This window comes from Zingiber officinale, chromosome 4A (genome assembly GCF_018446385.1).
Source record: "Zingiber officinale cultivar Zhangliang chromosome 4A, Zo_v1.1, whole genome shotgun sequence".
Taxonomy (NCBI): Eukaryota; Viridiplantae; Streptophyta; class Magnoliopsida; order Zingiberales; family Zingiberaceae; genus Zingiber; species Zingiber officinale.
In genome coordinates this window covers 597752-616272 of record NC_055992.1, presented here as the reverse complement: position 1 = coordinate 616272, position 18521 = coordinate 597752, and the positions used below count along the sequence as shown (strand labels likewise).

The 18521-nt window shown below is 38.0% G+C and overlaps 1 protein-coding gene and 1 long non-coding RNA gene across 2 annotated transcripts; both read right to left on the bottom strand.

Moving 5' to 3' along the window:
* Positions 1-11735: 11735 nt before the first annotated feature.
* LOC121973036 lies at positions 11736-13887 on the bottom strand. The gene is made up of 4 exons (XR_006109355.1): positions 13742-13887; positions 13268-13653; positions 12695-12774; positions 11736-12067 (listed from the first exon to the last, which is right to left on the bottom strand). It is a non-coding gene; the product is annotated as an uncharacterized LOC121973036 (long non-coding RNA).
* Positions 13888-16334: 2447 nt separating this feature from the next.
* Positions 16335-18298, bottom strand: LOC121969084 (pectinesterase-like). The gene is made up of 2 exons (XM_042519007.1): positions 17410-18298; positions 16335-17026 (listed from the first exon to the last, which is right to left on the bottom strand). The coding sequence occupies exons 1-2, from the start codon at positions 18296-18298 to the stop codon at positions 16335-16337; spliced, it is 1581 nt and encodes a 526-aa protein (XP_042374941.1).
* Positions 18299-18521: the final 223 nt, after the last annotated feature.

Genomic DNA, 18521 nt, shown 5'->3' with positions numbered 1-18521 from the left:
ACCATTGTCTTTGAGTAGCTTATTTTCTCAACACGTCAATTTACAACAAAATTTTGGGGTCTTTTACAATGGTTTTTCACCGTCGTGTTTCAAGTAAAAAGACAACAAGTTATAACTGTTATCTTTGAACGACCTATATTACTCAACACATTGATTGGCCATAGTTGTTTTGGGTCATAGATAATGGTTTTTAACCGTTATCGTTTATATTGAAATCATTGTTGTTTTAACTGTTGTATTTTAACCGTTATTGTTTCTCAACACACATTAGAGAACAATAAACCATTTAAGATCTGATTACCTTACCAAATTAATATCAACATACAACATCAAAAAGAACAATATGAAGTACAAACTCATATCATCCTATTTTAAACGATCACCCTTAAAAACAGATAACACGCACAAAGAAGGTGCCATAGAGATGAAATTTACACTTTTCTGATCACAAGCTACTATACATCACAAATCTAGTGAAGCAAACCTTGAGAAAAGCTGGATGTTGCTTGCACAAGATTCTCGTGGCTGAATAGTCTACAAAATGACGAATACTTCTCTTGAAGTGTCTGCAACTCCTCGCGTGATTTACCTTCAGCGTCCATGACAAGGGGGAGTTGTTGTAATGTCACAACACTTGTCTCTTGATATTCTAAGCTTTCACCTGAACCAGAAGCATCAGTTTTGCGCTTCCTCACAATATTGTTAATTGCTAAAAGTATACACAAATTCGAATCAGAGAAATAATAATAGATGAAAATAACCAATCTTAATAGTATCAAGTTCAATATTGAAGCAAAAAATGTTGAGAGATGGTCATAAAAAAATAGTCAAATCTAAGTGACAAACGGACAGCCAAAATAAAATAAATATATAAATCATTCTTTGGCTAAAAACAACATTCTCCATGTAAAATTGAAATAAATTCACTTGCCTGTCCAACAAGCTGATCTAAGATTTGATGGTTTTTCTGATGGTAATTGCATTCCGATTCAACCTTCAATACCAATTATCTAGGTTATATCTAATTCTTAAATAAAACAAAGAAGCTCCACAATGAATTTGACATAGGTATACCATCACAATAAGTCAGTGCAAGGCCAACCTTTGTTGTTGAGCTTTGACAATAGTCATTACTGCTACAACTTTTTTGCCTAACACTGCCATGTTTGATTTAAGTTCCTGAAGCCTTGTTTCAGTAGCTTACAATTTTGAATTGTTGTCAACATTACCATGGCCTTCCCTTAGTCTCATCTGACGCTTTGAAACTTTAATGCTCTATGTAAGTGTAGACGTGACACCGTGTGTTATTTAAATAAAGTAAAACACTAAAAAAGAAAACAATGTGATCAATGACATAGAAGATTACAAATACACATAATACTCCAAGTAGCATTTTGTCGCCAAAGAGAATTTGTAAATGTAGATAGTACAATCCAAGTAAAGACTTAACAACCATGAGCTATCTAGGAGTTATTCATATTTAAACTTCAGCTTCTAAAACTTAATTTCGCACTATGAAACCACTGCACTAATGTTGATTTCTTTGTTCAAAGTCCCTTGGGCATATAGAATAAATCATTTGAGATAGAGGGCATGTTCTAATTACATTGTATAAATGCTTAATGTTTTGTTCAACATAGTAGTACTAAATGATCATAAAATCAAATCATGTGTTTGTAACAAATTATAGATTTTTATTCTAACAAACCAAGAATCTTGAGAGTTGCTTCTAGCGCTTCTAGTGTCTCCATCTATCCAAAGTCTTCTAAGGCATTGTTTAGAAGTTCTATAAAGGTGTTTCCTTTTGACAATGAGTAACTAACTTGCAAATTTGACTCAAAGTGGACAATATCATGAGGGCTTAGGCTCAAAGTGGATAATATCATGCCATTGTGGAGATATCTAAATCCCTTTTGGTCCTAATAGTAACATCATGGAGTGTAATAATATTTGCCAACTGAAGTAAAACATTGTTGATTGATATAATAAAATTAGCACACACATCCTAGAATAAACAACAAAGAAAATATCTTGATGAGTAAAAGTCTAAAAGATTACTATAACGTGGCAAAAAAGTGAAAGTTTTTCTTTAATATTTACTTCAATGGGCTGCAAAAAATATCAAATTGAACTTTAGTATGTGTATAATTGTAAAGGAAAAGAAATTAGTGGGAAAATTCAAGAGAGCTAAAAATGATGAAATGAGACTTTAATTGGGGCTTTTTCACTGCAGCATGCTAAAAAATGTGGGGTTAGCCCAAGTCCTCTTAATCTCCAAACGCTATGTTTTGTAAGTTTAGTTTTCTATAGAAATAAAAAGAAAGTGTTAGACATGACGATTTGGAGAAATACATTCAGCTGCAAATAACTTTGTAGTCATTACTGGTTAGGCAACTGATACAATCTCAAGTGTTCACTCTGGGAGCTTATCAAATTACAATTAAAGTTAACGAATCTCTTCTACACTATAAGGTAGTATTGACATGACTCGGGTCATCTCACAAGGAATGTAATGATAGGATGATAACTTGAGGATTGATGATCACTTTTGGGGTTTTGATATCAAATTGGGGGGGGATGAAATATAAAAGCAACTATGAAATCTAATCATAATAAATGAAAGACGATGCAATTTAAGGGAATCTATGCTAACCTAAACTACGATTGCAAGAAAATCAAAAGCAACATAAAGTAAAGCATGAATGAAACCTATACTAATCTAATCTAATTACATCCGAACAAAAGCAAGAACTTAAAGCAATCGAAAGAGACAAGACATGCAAGAATAAACTAACCTAATTGCAACAAATGGAAAAATATATGTGATTGGGGAAATTCATCGAACACCTAATATGCATCTACCAATTCAAATCTAAAACATGCAATTTTAAAGATGGGAAGCAAATCCCATTACAAGCATTCAATCAATTACATGTTAACTCAGAGAAAGACAACCAATAGCTATGAACAAGCATAACCATAATGAAGAGATTGACCCAACACATCGGAGATTGATGACGACGGTTACAAGGGAGCTTCAGATGCCGCTGCTATCCGGAATGTGAAGGGGTTGCGAACTTGGCGGAGACGAGGCTACTGGATGTCTGCGGACTAATGAAGAGCTCTCCTCTTCAAACCCGAAGAGGACAGGTGGCTATGAGCACTTGGTAGAATTTGCTAGAAGGTGGGAGTGCTTCCCTTCTAGCCCGAAGGGAAGATCTTTGTGGATGGCCGAAAATGCTGTTGGAGAAAATGGTCGGATGGATTCCTTATTCAAACCTGAAGAAGGGGCCGACGACATGCCTGGGAGGATGAAGAGGAAGGAAGAAGCTCTCCACCTCTTCTAACTCGAAGACAAGGTAGGGAGCTTCGGTGGTGTTGGCGATGGGTGGAAGAAGAAGAAGAAGAAGATGAAGGAGGAGTGTGCTTGGCATCAGGTGTTTTTCTAAATTGTAACGTTGTCTTTTAGCAGTTTTGTTGTAGTGTGATTACATTAAAATTAAATTGGGTACTTACAATCGTCTCTTTTTTTATACATCACCCAAGGTCAAGATTATGGTCAAACAAAAACATAAAAAACTATTGCAATTAAGTATGAGTGAAATATTGCAATTAAGTACAATCGAAATATTGCAATTAAGGAAAAACAAAAAATAAATAAACAAACCCATTTTCCTCTTAACTCTTAAGTTCTTCTCATCTGTTGACCACATCAAAAAAAAAAATAGGGGTATATATCAAAAAAAATTTGAAAAGTTTTCTAAAGATGATTGAAATAGTGACCAAGTTTGAGAAAATTTTTCAATAATTACTTTTCAAATATCTAAATTTCTAAAACTTAAAAATTAGATTTGCAAAATAATTTAAAAACTATTTTTAATTTTCTGAAAATTATGAATTTTTATTTCACTAACAAAGACAATTATCCGTTAAATTTTTCACAAGAAAATAATATATATTTTAACAACAATAAACCATTTAGGATAGCATATGTATTTTGAAAAAACAAAATGCTTAAAAATAGATTTTCACTTCAAAAATATTATTGCAAGATTTTTTCAACATTCAAAATCTAGTTGTTAGTTTTTGAAAAATCAATGTTTTGAAAAATTTAATGCCGAGAATTTTAAATATTAAAATTTCACCTTTTGGTAGAAAATTCATTAAAAATTATTTATTAGTTAAAAAAATCTTGAAAAATTTTCTATCTACGGAAAATTGGAAGCTTTATCACATTTTTTTTTAAAAAAAAATCAAATAAAAAGTATACGAAAAGAAGTTTTGACAATAATACTTTTAATTATCAATTATCTACTAGGTCAAAATGAATTTTGGAATCCCTAATAAGTTTTTCCCTTCCGGGTTAAAAAGATATTTTCTTGCAATATATTTTCGTATCAGTTTTCTATTTTGGCCAATGTGAAATTTAAAATACCAATTTTGTTCTTGAAATTTTTTTATAATTTTGAACTTTTGAACAAACTTAATTCTTTTTTTATTTGTTCCTTTAATTTTTTATTTTCAATTTTCAGTTTATCAAAATTTTCTAAGGGACATGGATTAGCTAAAGTAGTTCTTAATTCTAAATTTTTCCTTTTTAATTATATGCATTTCATCCTTAGGTCTTGTTATATTTGATCCTTGTGTTTAAGTATATAGGAATTTAGGAGCACAAGAAGTTGAGCGAAAGACGCAGTTAGCAAGAAGAATTACATCGAAGATTGCTTGATGAGAATTACATCAAAGACGCAATTAGCAAGAAGCGGAAGATTGCTTGATGAGAAGGCCAGAAGATAGATTCGGGTGAGCGCAATTTCTGATGACCGAGATCACCCAAGTGACCGGAGAAGGCGTCGAACAGTCAACACAAGGCTGACTTATTCGAGCGCCCGAACGGTCCAAATCGGTCGCTTGGCCAATTCTATTTCTCCTTCCTCAATTCAATCGCTTGTAGATGTAGGATCGAAAAGGATTTAGATATCTCCACAATTGCATGATATTGTCCACTTTGGGTCTGAGCCCTCATGGTTTTTCTCTTGGGCTCTTTCCAAAAGGCCTCATGCCAATGGAGATATCTTTTCTCTTTATAAACCACGATCTTTCCCATGTGTTTTATAATGTGGGACTATGTTTGCAACATTGCAAACTCAACAATCCCCCCCTCAAACAAAGGACCACATGCTTCCCAAGTCTGATCCTTCGACCCACCAGGTCCTCTATCCTTCGGTCCACCCGACCTACTAGGACTTCCTTTATCTGGTGTCTGGTCCTCTTAATTCGAACATAGGAGACCCACTTTCTTTATTCTAGGTAATATTGTACTCACATGGCTTAATCAGACCATGGCTATTGTGCGCAGTCGGTGGTTAAACCTTCTGGCAGTCCGGGCTCTGATACCAATTGTAGGATCGAAAAGGATTTAGATATCTCCACAATTACATGGTATTGTCCACTTTGGGCCTGAGCCCTCATGGTTTTTCTCTTGGGCTCTCCTTAAAAGGCCTCATACCAATGGAGATATCTTTTCTCTTTATAAACCATGATCTTTCCCATGTGTTTTACAATGTGGGACTATGTTTGCAACCTTGCAAACTCAACAGCATGTCCAAAATATGATCAACTAGGAGGATTGTCAGCTGGAGGAGGTGATAGAGGCCGCTCGGGTGTATGTAGTGCTCGAAGAATCTCCTCTCGGAGAGAAGTGAATTTGGAGGTCATCTCGGCCCGTAGTGTTTGAAAATCGTCTGAAATGAGCTGTCGCGTCTGCGTGGAAGACTCGTTGAGTCGAGTGAGTCTATCCTCAATAGATATGGAAGTGGAAGGTTGGGCTGACGTCGAGGGCTGAGCTAAAGGATCCTCAAACATCTCAGTAAGTGTGAATCCTAACACCTCCTGTCCCTTGGCTGGAAAAAAAATACTCATCTGAAGCTAGGACGAACCCCTCGGCTGGAGCAGCACCCTTGACTGGAGCAACAATCTCATCCTCGGTTAGATCGGCCGGCGGCGACCCACCTCTCTATGCGAGGACCCCCTGAGTGGTGATGTCTATATGAGCTAACCTAAGGTGACGCTAGCCAATCTCGTCATAAGGTCTAAGGGAGGTAACCGTCCCCTGGGTCGTATCTATCCCTAAAGTCGAGAAGATATATGTCAGGACATGACAGTAAGGCATGTGGACTACAAGGGACGTAACGAGACTGGTCGCATGAATGATGTTATGAAACATGTGTAATGCGATGTCTATATCTAAATGTTGACATAAGGCATACAAAAAGAAGGAATGTGAAGGGTGCATCTTCGGGACATCCCGAGATGTGATCGGTAAAATACATGATGTTAGGACTCGATACATAATGTAGGGGAGCTAAAAATCCTTTCCACCAACTCTGGTGGAATAGGTTAGGTCATCAACCCTCTCAAGGTTGTTATAGAACTGAGCACATAGGTCTTGATTTACTATATTACTACAGTAAACCAGCTTACCAAGCTGAAAGTGCTCAATCATCTGGATTCTGGACCACGGGCTGACAATAGTTAGTAAAAAATGTTCTACTCAAATATCTACATTTAATTGGAGAAAATGTATGCTCTATAAACTCAATCCTATGTCGCTCAGTGGGGAACCTAGGATCGGCAGACGGGGCACTACCGGAAGTAGACGCAACATTACGTCGTTTCCTAATTTTAACCAAACATAGATATAACAAAAAAAATGCACAATAAAAGTATATAGAAACATTTAAGATAGATTGGGGTATACCTAGGAGGCATTGTGAGGCTTTGATGAGGTTTAGATGGGAGGAACTCGAGTTGAAGGCGCCTCGGTGTGGGTGATTCGCGAGAAAACAGCGAACAGAGAAACCTCTGTTCACTGGAAAATCGTGAGTTGAGGGCGCCTTCATTGCCCTGAAAGCGCCCTCAAGGTCGTATGGAAGGCGCCTCATATTCGCTCAGAGGCGCCGTAAGACGGTTTTGGCGGGAAATTTCCTGCCGCTCTCAAGGGTGCCTCCTTTGTGTTGGAGGCGCCTTCGAGAGGCGCCTTGCCGAGGCGTTTCTTGTTCCCCCTTTTTTTTGCTTTTTGTTTTTTTGTTTTGTTAAGTTTAGGTTTAAGGTAAAATTTGCTAAATTGATTAAAATTATTTAAGTGATTTATTTAAGTTAAAATTAGTTAATTGATTAAGTTAAAATTATCTAAGTGAAAATTAAGTTAAAATTAATTAAGTAACAATTAAGTTAAAATTAATTAACCATGAAATTAATTTATTTGTTTAAAATTAATTTATTAATTTGATTAGGTTAAATTAATTAGTTGATTAGGTTTAAATGAATTAGTTAATTTGATTAAGTTAATTTAGGTTAATTTGATTAAGTTAGTTAATTAGTTAATTTGATTAAGTTAGTTTAGGTTAATTTGATTAAGTTAGTTAATTAGTTAAGTTAGCTAATTAGTTGTAAAATAATTTTAATTAAGTTATTAATTAAGTTATGTTTAATTATGTTAATTAAATTAAGATTTAAATTGTATTGAATTGAAGGTTTAAATCGAATTGAATTAGGTTTAATTAAATTTGACTAAGTTCATCCTATATCCATCTCACCCAATTCTAAGTTATCAATCAGGAAACCTTATGTATTTTTTTGAGATGGTTAACTTTAATTTAGATTATATCTAAGGATTAATTTACATTTGAGTTAGACTTAGATTTTTCAATTAGTCAATTAAATATACTTTTCAAGGATCGGCTCCCAGGCTGTGGCGAGGCACTAGGCATTCTTGGGTATGACATCATCCACCACTTCTAGACAGAGCCTTTCAAAGAAATTATATATTTAATTTTCCTTTTGAAACTCCTAGGACTAACTAATCAAGTGTAAATTACGCCTGAGTCCTTAATCTAGCCTAATCTAAGCATATAATAAAAGCAGGAAAAATAAAGCAATCATCAAACAATTCTTATTTATTTATAAAGATAGTGTTTCTATTGACTCCCCCTGGATCATAGCCTCGATATGGTCTATCAAGGTAATGTATATGATCCTTGGGGACCCAGTAATGACCTAGTCCAACGTGATTGACCAAGTTAGACTTAGGTACCCATGCTTGGACTACCTTTCTATTTGGTCTGTTAACAAGTGATAGATATGAACGACATTTCCTTTTAGTCTTAAATCCTAGTCCGAATCTATTGTATACGGCCTTCTATTTTCCAAGAATCAAATCAAGATTCTTGGAATCCAGTGTAAACCTTTCCAATGTGATCTTCAAATCCTTGACTTGAGTTTTCAGGCTGGAATTCTCATCCTCAAGCTTTTGAACTTGAGTTGAGGTTTCAGTCTGAATAGGGTCAATCAAGGATTCAGAGTTAGTCACCTCTTTAAGGGACGTGACCTCCTTTAGAAGTGATTTGATCCGAACGTTGGACTTAGCTAATTTACGCATAAGATAATTAACTAAGTTATGCAACCGAGAGATACTTACAGCGTGGTTCGGCCCTTCGGAAATTGATACGAATCCATGGCTTCTCTCAGAATTAGCTTCTGATTCGTCCTTGCTTTCGAATTCGTTGATTTGGTCTCGGGCTGTCAATGCAAAGAAGCTCGTCTGTTCGAGCTCTTCAACAGACTCTTCTGATGAGGACTCGTCCTAGGATACGTTCAGAGCTTTCTTCTTTCTTTGCTTCTTAGCATCTTTTTGATTCGGACAGTTGGCTTTGATATATCCCTTTTGACTGCAGTCGTATCAGGTTACTTCGAACTTGACCTTGGAACTTGGTTGAACCTCCTTGGATTGGATTACCTTCTTGACGTCCTTCTTGTTGAAGTCCTTCTTCTTTTTGTAGAGCTTTCTTACCAGATTGACGAGTTCGGCTGTGATCTCGTCGTCATCATTGTTTGAGTCTGGTTCTTCTTCTGACTCCGATTTAGTTCTGCGTCTTGCTTTTGGTTCGTGTGCTCTGCTTGTACCTGCAACCAAAGCTATATCCTTCTCGGTCGATCGAGCGTTAATTTGTTCATACAATTCAAATTTAGCAAACAATTCATCTAGTTTAATTAAAGATAGATCTTTAGATACCTTGTAAGCATCTACCATGGATGTCCACAAGGTATTCCTCGGAAAGGCATTTAGGGCGTACCTTAGGATGTCGCGATTCTCCACTTTCTGTCCGATTGCGTGGAGTTTGTTGAGCAAATCTTGTATACGGCCATGGAGCTGGCTAGCCATCTCACCTTCCTGCATTTTAATATTATATAATTTATTAAGTAGTAAGTCACGCTTACTCACCTTTGTATCGGACGTGCCCTCGTGCAACTCGATCAGCTTTTGCCACAATTCTTTGGCGCTCGAGAACGGGTTGACGCGGTTCAGCTCCTCCTTAGTTAAGCCGCACTGAAGTGTACAAGTTTCTTTGGCGTTTGCTTCTACCTTCTTTATCAGAGTTGCATCCCAGTTCGGGCACAATATCAGTTTGTCGTTGCCGTCAGTTGGGAGTTCAAGACCAGTCTTGACGATCATCTATACTTCGAAATGAGTCTGAAGGTACGACTCCATTCGTCCCTTCTAGTAGCCGAAGTCTTCTCCGGTGACGAGCGGAGGTCGGGCTATATTGTATCCTTCTTGAAGAGCTCTAGAAACTTGCACAAGGAAAACAACAAAAAGAAACTTGATCCTAGATTAGTAGTGCGGGTTAAAAGAAAAACTAACATGCGATCTCGAGTGGTGTTGCACCAACTTCGAGAAAGATTTGATTACGAAAAAAAATCAGAGGGTGGCAAGAATACCGATTCCGATCGACTCCGAAAATCTAAAAATCACCACGAAAAATGTGCTTGATTGTTGGTTGCACCAAATCGAAGCGACCCCACTCTGATACCAATTGTTGGAACGAAAAGCGCTAGAGGGGGGTGTGAATAGCGCTCGTGGCTTTCACTTTTCGTATTCGGAAAACTTTAGAAGTAGACACAGCGGAATAATAAAGCACAACACAAAGAGACACCAAGATTTACTTGGTTCGGAGCCTGGGGCGACTCCTACTCCAAGGCCCACACTCGTTGAGCATTTACTTTGGGAAACAACTATAATCACGCAAAAAGTACAAGAGATTATTACTATTTAATTGTACTAAAAGACTATACTGACAACAAAGAATTGAAGTTTCGCAGCTTCGGGTCGTCGGGGTCTTGTTGTAGCTCAGCCAGATCGTCTCGTTAGCAGCGCGCTGAAGAAAGATTGTTTGGAATGTGTTGATGCAAACTGCTAGTCGAGACTGCCTTATAAAGGCTGTTGAGAGCGCCTTCAAGCCCCTTGAGGATGCGTCCATCACCGTCGGATCCGCAGCGTGGATCAGCTCCGAAACAATCTTCGCCTATCCACTTGAGGGCGCCTCTAACCTCCTGGAGGGCGCCTTCAATGCAGTCCAAGGTGCCTCAACACTCCATGAGGGCGCCTATAGCTTCGTTGCGCGCACTCCTTAGCCTTTGCACTCGAGACGCCTCCAAGCTCCATGGAGGGCGGCCTCGGGTACTGTTCATTCGAGGCAAAGCTTGCTCCTTTGTTCATGCAAGATATGTTAGTCCCAAAAATACTCTACAACACAAAGTTAGCACATAATAATAACATGAATATAAAAGCCTGACAATCATCGGGCTGTCCGGTTTTGACTTCGAATTTCTAACCCGGAAATCCTAGGTCGAACCGACGCCTATTGTTCCCTCTTTGGGGAATGCGTCCTCACCTACTCCACTCAGGAGAGTATACCTGTTACCAGACCGGTCCTCCAGACCGACTGGACTTTTGCTCAGCGTCCGAGTCTTCAGGTCTTTTTGCTGGACGTTCGCTCCACGACCCGTCGAGTCTTTCACTTGGTTCGTGACACCAAGGCTTTCCACTTAGAGTCCCCGACTCTAGGACTTTTGTCCCAAGACCTCGACCCGCCAAGGCTTTCCGCATAGGATTACCACCCCCTAAGACCTAGGGTTACCACCCCTAGCGTTTTCCGTCCTGCCTAACCGCAGCTAGGACTTTTGCCTAAGATACCTTAAGATTTTTCCTGCAAGCTCATTCAACACATTAGATCACAACTAATCTTAATTTTGAATCCTTTGCCATTATCAAAATTCCGGTTCGATCGTCAGATGCTTCCCGCACCAACAAGTCCATAATTCTTGTGAAAATTGTCTTTGATACAGTTGCGTGAACCATGCTGAGCGCCTTGTATCTCACTACAAGAAAACATGGCTTCAGAGACGAAAAATTCCGTCTCTCAAAGTCATTTTTCTGTCTCTAATGAATGTTTGAGACGGAATATTCCGTCTCAAAAATCAGTTAGTGAAAGTCCCGTAGCTAATTTTGATACGGAAATATTTCGTCTCTAATTTCAAAAATAGATTAAACAACTATTTATGAATCAGTTTTTAATTTAACTAAATGAAATTAATTTCAAATGCAAATTTCATTTCTAATTTTGTTTTAATTTTTTTTTTAGTCTGTCTCAAATTATCTAACAAATATAATGTTAATATGTTTATCAATCCATTTATAATTCTGTTTATAAATCCACATATAAATTTATTTGCAAATTTATCACTAATTTTATCAATATTTCATATTTGCATATTACTTTGCAACAAACAATCACAAATTTCAAATAAATTAAAATATTAAAAAAACTAATTTCTAAATCTAAAAGTACAATATGATTACCATTAAGATAAATAAACATTCACATCGTCTCGAGATAAAGATAAAAGCAATCACACATTACAATTCCAATTTTCTTTTCCTTTTAATAATTTCTCCCTCCTCCCTCTTGCCAGTAGCATGCATGTCTTCAATATCTTGTGATAATTCTTTATTCTTCTTATTAGAGCAAATCTGTTGAAACTTTAATTGTTTGATCTTCCAAACTGTCGATCGCGTTCAAGTTTATACACCCTCCCCTTACATGAGTCACCCATCACAACGCAACACTGTAGAAAATTTGCCGCCCGCCACATCACATCATGATTGAAGATTGAATGAAGAATTAGTAGAGTAGTCATCAACATTTTATTTTTCTCTTTCTTGTTCCTGTTCATAATACAATAACTTATATTAGTCTAAAAATTTTAAAAACAAAAAAATGAGATACACACACAAAAACAATAATGAACAATTAATTATTTTTACTTACACTAACTCAAACTGATTTATTGTCTGATACTAAAAATTAAAAGAAGAATGTAGGTAGATTTTTCAATAATAGAAACAAATATTTTGAATCTTTGTAAAGGCTTGAAGATGGTCAAATTATTTACACCTGTGAATGTTTCATCAGAAAGGTCAGAGAAAAAAAATCAGTTATCGGCTAAGTCAAGAAAGTTAAAAATTTTCTTCTCTATATGTTAGAGAAAAACAATCAGTTATTATTCAACTAATATTCATAATTCATAACTTCCTTCGAACACCATGTTTGCTATTGTATAAACCAGGATGCAAGAAAGTTTGATAGAAAATCAAGTCCTTTTAAAACTATAGGTTATTTGCAAGGAAAACCCAGAAAAAATGATTAAAGTGAGCATTAAAGCAGCCAAATGTAATACATTACATCAATAGAAACAGCAACATGGAAAGGAACTAATAAAGAAATGCCTTCTTTTGGTGATTAGAGAGATTTGGAAGTTGAAAATAAATCCTTTGCAATAAGAAAACACACACCTGACACATTCAATGAGTTCAACTCCAATAGTGATGAAAAATTACTCGTACTTGAAGTAGCAGAGAACAAAGCCACACACCTGACACAGGAAAGGAACAAAACTAAAGACAAGGACTATACAACGCAAGAGGAAATATAACCATAAGTAAGAGATTGCAATTGCAAAATGATCTCAGTAACTAATTTAATACAGTATCTAGAAATCTTGTGACAGAAATGGAGGGCACAAGTTGAACTAGTATCCAAGATTTTGGCAAGCAAGTTGGCATGCTATTGACAGTGAAATGAAGCAAAATAATTAAGCAATTGCTTGTAAGCAAGGTTCTAGTGTGTGGAACTCAACCGATTTGGAGAAGCAAAAGCCAAAACTTACAAAAGGAAATGCAGACTAAAACTAAAATCAACTAAGCAGAAGAAACGGGATATTAATCAAGAAAATGGCACATTGGTAGATGTCGATCATCCAATAGTCAACAAATGCAGTAGCAATCACATCAAAATCAATCCCTAATCCAACACGAAAGGAAATGCCACCCAGCAAGATCACTTCATTTTCAATCTGGCCAACTCACCTATTCCTGCGGTCGCTTCTTCCACTTCCGGGCGGCATTCTGGCAGCATGTCGAAGGCGAAGGAGGATCACGCCAAAGCCAGGATCGATGACCATGATCCCCTTGACCGGGAATTAAAGGAACAACTACTCCTGCGCTCACTCGATCACCTTGCGGAGTGTGCCGTAGCTGAGGTTCTCCCGTTCCTTGCTGTCAAAGTAGGTGAGCTCGTCTTCATAGTGCGCATAGTAGGGGCCATAGAGTCGGACCTCGAGGAGACAGGAGGCGTCGTCGTAGGAGAAGCAGTTGACAGACTTGGGGATTAGCGCGTTAGGGAGGCTGCGGATGTGGTTCCAGAAGAGGTCGTCGATGGTGGTGGAGCACAGGTGGATTTAAAAACATGGATTCTGTAATGCGATTTGGGGAAAGAAAAAACCTTTATTTGGTTGCTTTCGATCTTAGCGAAGGTGACGATGTTGAGCACTGGAGGCTTACCAATGGTCGCTTTGAAGCGGCCGCAGGCGTTCTTGCCACCGTGGGCGTCCTTGCTGTCGTGGCCCAGGTGTCCTCACTGCCATGCGAGGTGCACAACTTGCTCGAGCGAGGAGGTCGGCTACGAGAAGGAATTAGGTTAGGAGCGATTTAAGACAAAGGGAAAAGAAATTTAGAGAAAGGGAAAATAAAATACTTATATTTATATTTTATATGTATTTAATATTTATTTTTTATAAATTTATATGAAATATTATTTTAAATTTGTTTTATATTTCATCTTAAATTCCTTTTATATTATATTTTTTAAATGGAATACATCTATATTTTTTGTAACAAATATATGATTGTATAAATTTAAAATAAATATTTTCATCTCAAGTTGTTATTAAATTTTAAAGGAATTTTTGATAAAAATTATATAATTTAAAATTCTATTTATAATCTATATTTATTTTTATTTATTAAAAGTTATTTATAATTTTGTCAAAATTTTATTTTTATTTTTATCTTAATTTTTTTAAAAATATTATATTTATAAACAGACTGCTAAATTCTGTAACAAATCCTTCTCTAAGTTACATAAATATGAAATGAATTTTATTTCTATCAAAAAAATTATCTCAAATTTATATAAATTTAAAACGGATTTTTTCTATCTTAACTTTCCATTAAATTTTAAACAAATATTTTAGCAGAAATTTTACCGTTTCAATTTTTGTTTGTAATCTGTATTTTTTTTGTTTATAAAATTTTATTTGTAATTCCGTCTCAAATTCATTTCAATTTCCGTCTTAATTTATTTTCCAAACATTATATTTTATTAAATTGAAATAGATTAGTAATTCTGTAGTAAGTTTGTTTCTGATTGACCTAAATCTGAAACATATTTTAATTCTGTCTTAAAATCTGTTTCTGAAGCCCTGTTTTTTTGTAGTCTCTTGGCATTCTCCGTGGCATAGAACCACTACTATTGTATGGTCGGGTTCTCTCTCAACTCGATAGGTGGTACATTAGACTCTGTCGAGCCCCAGAGTTCGGTATCTTTCATAAAGGTTTTCATCTTCATGGCACACATGGCATAATTTTGCTTGTCGAAGGTTGGTGGTGCTCTGAATGTGACGCTTATCATATTGGAAGTGTTTAGGTTGTACAGTACTTCAGATTTAAAGGTTGTTAAAGCTCTGATACTACTTGTTGAAAGGAACGAATGTTGAGGTTAAGTGTTTTAGAGGTGTAGAGAAAGGAGAGAACAAAATATACTAAATTTGTAATTATAACTATACTCAAGAATTGAACTTATCCATTGTAACTACCCTCATGGGGTATTTATACTAAGTTATCATAAGCTAAAAAGATTTAACAATTACTACTATTAAAACACAATTACTAACACTAAATGATACAGTTTGAATCCTCTGGTCTTTTATCCTGGTCCCCTCTTGGTAAACTATAAATTTTGGATATTTTTTATATAGTGAATTGATCCGAAAAAATTATTATCTGAATTGCCTATATATATCTTATCAATGTAATTAATTGATTTTTTCTCAATTTGATCCCTGAAAAAAAACTCAATTAAATATATTGATAAGATAAAAAAAATTAAATGTAAAAAAAAATATAATTTATTCATGGTATTGAGGCATCTGAAATTTACAGTGGACCAAGAGAGGATCAGGATAAGGGATTAGCGGATCATGTGCTAAATGATAGTACTCCAAGAGACCAAATTAAATCACCAACTTTAAAGTCTTTTATTGTCGTTGAAACTGATAGTTCATTTAACCCTTTGCTACCATGCTCGGTATATCTACACTGCACCTGTCTTTATACAGTGATCTCCACTGAATGTGCTGTGCCGCAATTCGCTTTAGACTGTAGTATTTTCGATGGTGCCGTGCAACATTTGATGTCAACTACAACACAATGTGTAATTTTGTGGCTTAATCTGTATCATTACCCCCGATGAAGAAGAACGTTGGAGCTTGGACTTCTTCGCCGACATCGACCTCGATCAATCTCGGATTAATCGTTGCATGGAGTCGGAGTCGTCGTCCTCGTTGCAGTAAACTGGCAACGACGGAGCCGAGCCAGAGTACTTACTGACAGATAGTATTCCCCTGAAACAGTGGTGGTGGTCGATGATTCATCAGGCCGAATCTTGCTCAGATCCGGCATGGACTGCGTCCGGAGAAAAAGCTAGCTTATGAGTCGTTGCTTTCTTCGGGCCGGGACATGCCTTGATCTTGTCCGGCAAAGAAGCTAAGGGAGAGTTGGTGGTAGTGATGGCGGTGTTCGGTGGTTGCTTTTTAACTCGTTGAGGAAGAATCAGTAGCGATCGAGAAGGTCGACCACCTCCTCTGTTCCCATGCTGATCCAGGACAAGCAAGCAACAAAACAGAGAGAACACGAAGAAAATAGAAGCCACGTGATCAAATAGAGGGTTTGCAATAATTAATTGCGCAATAATTCCAGATTGGATCATACGAGGACTCGTAGATAGAACACAATCTATCATACGAGGACTTTAGAATTTTCCTACACAATCTATTGGACTTTCTAGTGTTCCCGTTTATTTATATCGCACGATAATTTATAAGCTCGACGTGAAAGGAATACCGGTAGCTGGTATCCACGAGTCGCCGGACAAGAAGTTTCCGACAGTGAATTTTTCAGCTTCAGATGAGTTATCGATCACGTGATAACCATCCCAATGCATCCTCCTACTTGTGTCGGCGCTGGCGCCGGTGTTCATGAACTCCCCATAGTACAACGTGCTGAGCGCAAAGCTGCCGTTCCACTCCATCCACCCTGCTGGGTCGATCAAGCCTCCTAGCTCCGTCTTCATCACCACTGTCCTCGAATACTCCCCCCACGGTCGGCCGAGGTACGTCTTGACCGACCCTTGCACCGGCACGAGGTCCGATGCTGCAGCCACGACAGAGTTGTGGATCGATATGCCGGTAGCCTCGTCCGAGCTGCTCCTGGCGTGAGCCGTCACGACGTTCGATTGGCCTTTCATAGGCCGCCTCACGCAGAGGTTGCAGTTCTGGAAGACAACAGCGGCGTTGCCGAAGATGAAGTCGATGGTTCCGTAGACGTCACAGTTTCGAAAGAACTGTGTGTGGGAGTAGACACAGAGGGTGTCCTGGTAGCCCTTGAAGCTGCAGTTGTAGAAGACGGAGTGGTCGGACTTGGATAGGAGCGCCACCGCCTGTTCCTTTTCCGGCCCGGCTGTGTTTTGGAACGTCATGTCACGGGCGATGAATCCGTTGCCCGATACACCTGATCGATGTACATTGAATTACAAACATTAAACAGATCCTAACCAATTTGAAGAAATATTAAATAGATCAATACGTAGGTTTGATAAAAATTGGATGAAACTAAATTAAAATTGCTAGCTAGCATGTTGATCGACTTTGTAAGATACAAACATTAAACGGATACTAACCAATTTGAAAAATATTAATTAATTAGATCAATACGTATATTTTAGAAATTATTGATACAGTTGACGATCGTGAAAAATAAAATAAAATAATTTTAGAAATTATTGATTAGAAGCTAGCCAAGTGAGAAAATCTATTTCTTGTATGATTGTTTAATTTTGCAATCAATTAATTTTTTACCAAGTAAATTAATTCAATTGTTTATTTATTACTAACCGAAGGTGGCCGATTGGGGGGTGGTGTAGCCATCTTTAACGCTCCTGTTTCCTGTCACCACGGTAGCATCCATCCCATCGCCGGTCATCATTAAATTCTCCATCGTGGTAGGAATCTCCACGTACTCTTGGTAGACGCCGGCCTTCACGTGTATGACGAACCTCGCCGTGCTTCCTCCCCTCGCCTTGGGCACAGCCGCTACGGCTTCGGCAATACTTTTGTAGTCGCCGGAGCCATCCTGCGCCACCACGAAATCCGATTTCACGTCCGACTCCGCCAGTAGCTTCCGGTCGGCCGTCGCCATCCACTCCGGGAACAATAACCCCAAACGGCGGCGCCGGTTATGTTGCCCGCCGGCGGCAATTAGCATTGCGTTGTTAACGGCGAGCAAGATTCTGATAGACTCTGTCAAGTTTCCGCCGTCGTCCATCACCGGCGCCGTCAAACCGAGCTCGAGAAAGCCGTCGCGGCACGTGCGCTGGTTCGTCATGGCGGCGCTGAGCCACATCTGTGCATCGTCACCCGGGCGAACCAGCGACTGGTTCACGAGGCGGACCGTATCAGCCAGCAGCTCGACACAGTCAGACCAGGCCCGTCTTCCCGGCTCGTCGAACTGGCTCGGGTTCCTCGCCACGGCCCGCTGGTGGGCGAGGACGGTCCTCTCGAGCGTGGCCCGGTGGAGGAGACCACGGAATTCGTTCCAAGTCAGCGACGACTCCTCAATGACCGAGTCGGACCGAGTCACCATGGAGTTGCACACGTCAGGGTATGGTGTCTGGGAACAGAAGGCCACGATCGGCTCGCTGTGTTGCTGCTGCTGCAGCAGCAGCAGCAGCAGCAGCAGCAGCAACAGCAACAGCAACGTGAAAGGTAACAAAAAGTTCGCCATGCAGAATTCGCAGACAACTTGATGAAGAATATAATTAAACGGCTGCATGCATGCTCTTCATTTATACCATCAATATATTATTAAATTGGATAAGTGTAATTAAATCTATACAAAATTTATAGATATTTTATTTGATTTCATTGTCATATTTAGATGATCTTATTCCTTGTATTAGTTTATTTATATAGAAATATATTATGATTGTAATCAATCATAATTAATT

What these genes read in the sequence shown, in the direction of transcription:
- LOC121969084 (XM_042519007.1), bottom strand. Translation starts at nt 18,298, where the DNA reads ATGGCGAACTTTTTGTTACCTTTCACGTTGCTGTTGCTGTTGCTGCTG. An exon ending in CCCCCAATCGGCCACCTTCG is followed by an intron (nt 17,027 to 17,409) that starts GTTAGTAATAAA and finishes TACATCGATCAG; the next exon opens with GTGTATCGGGCAACGGATTC.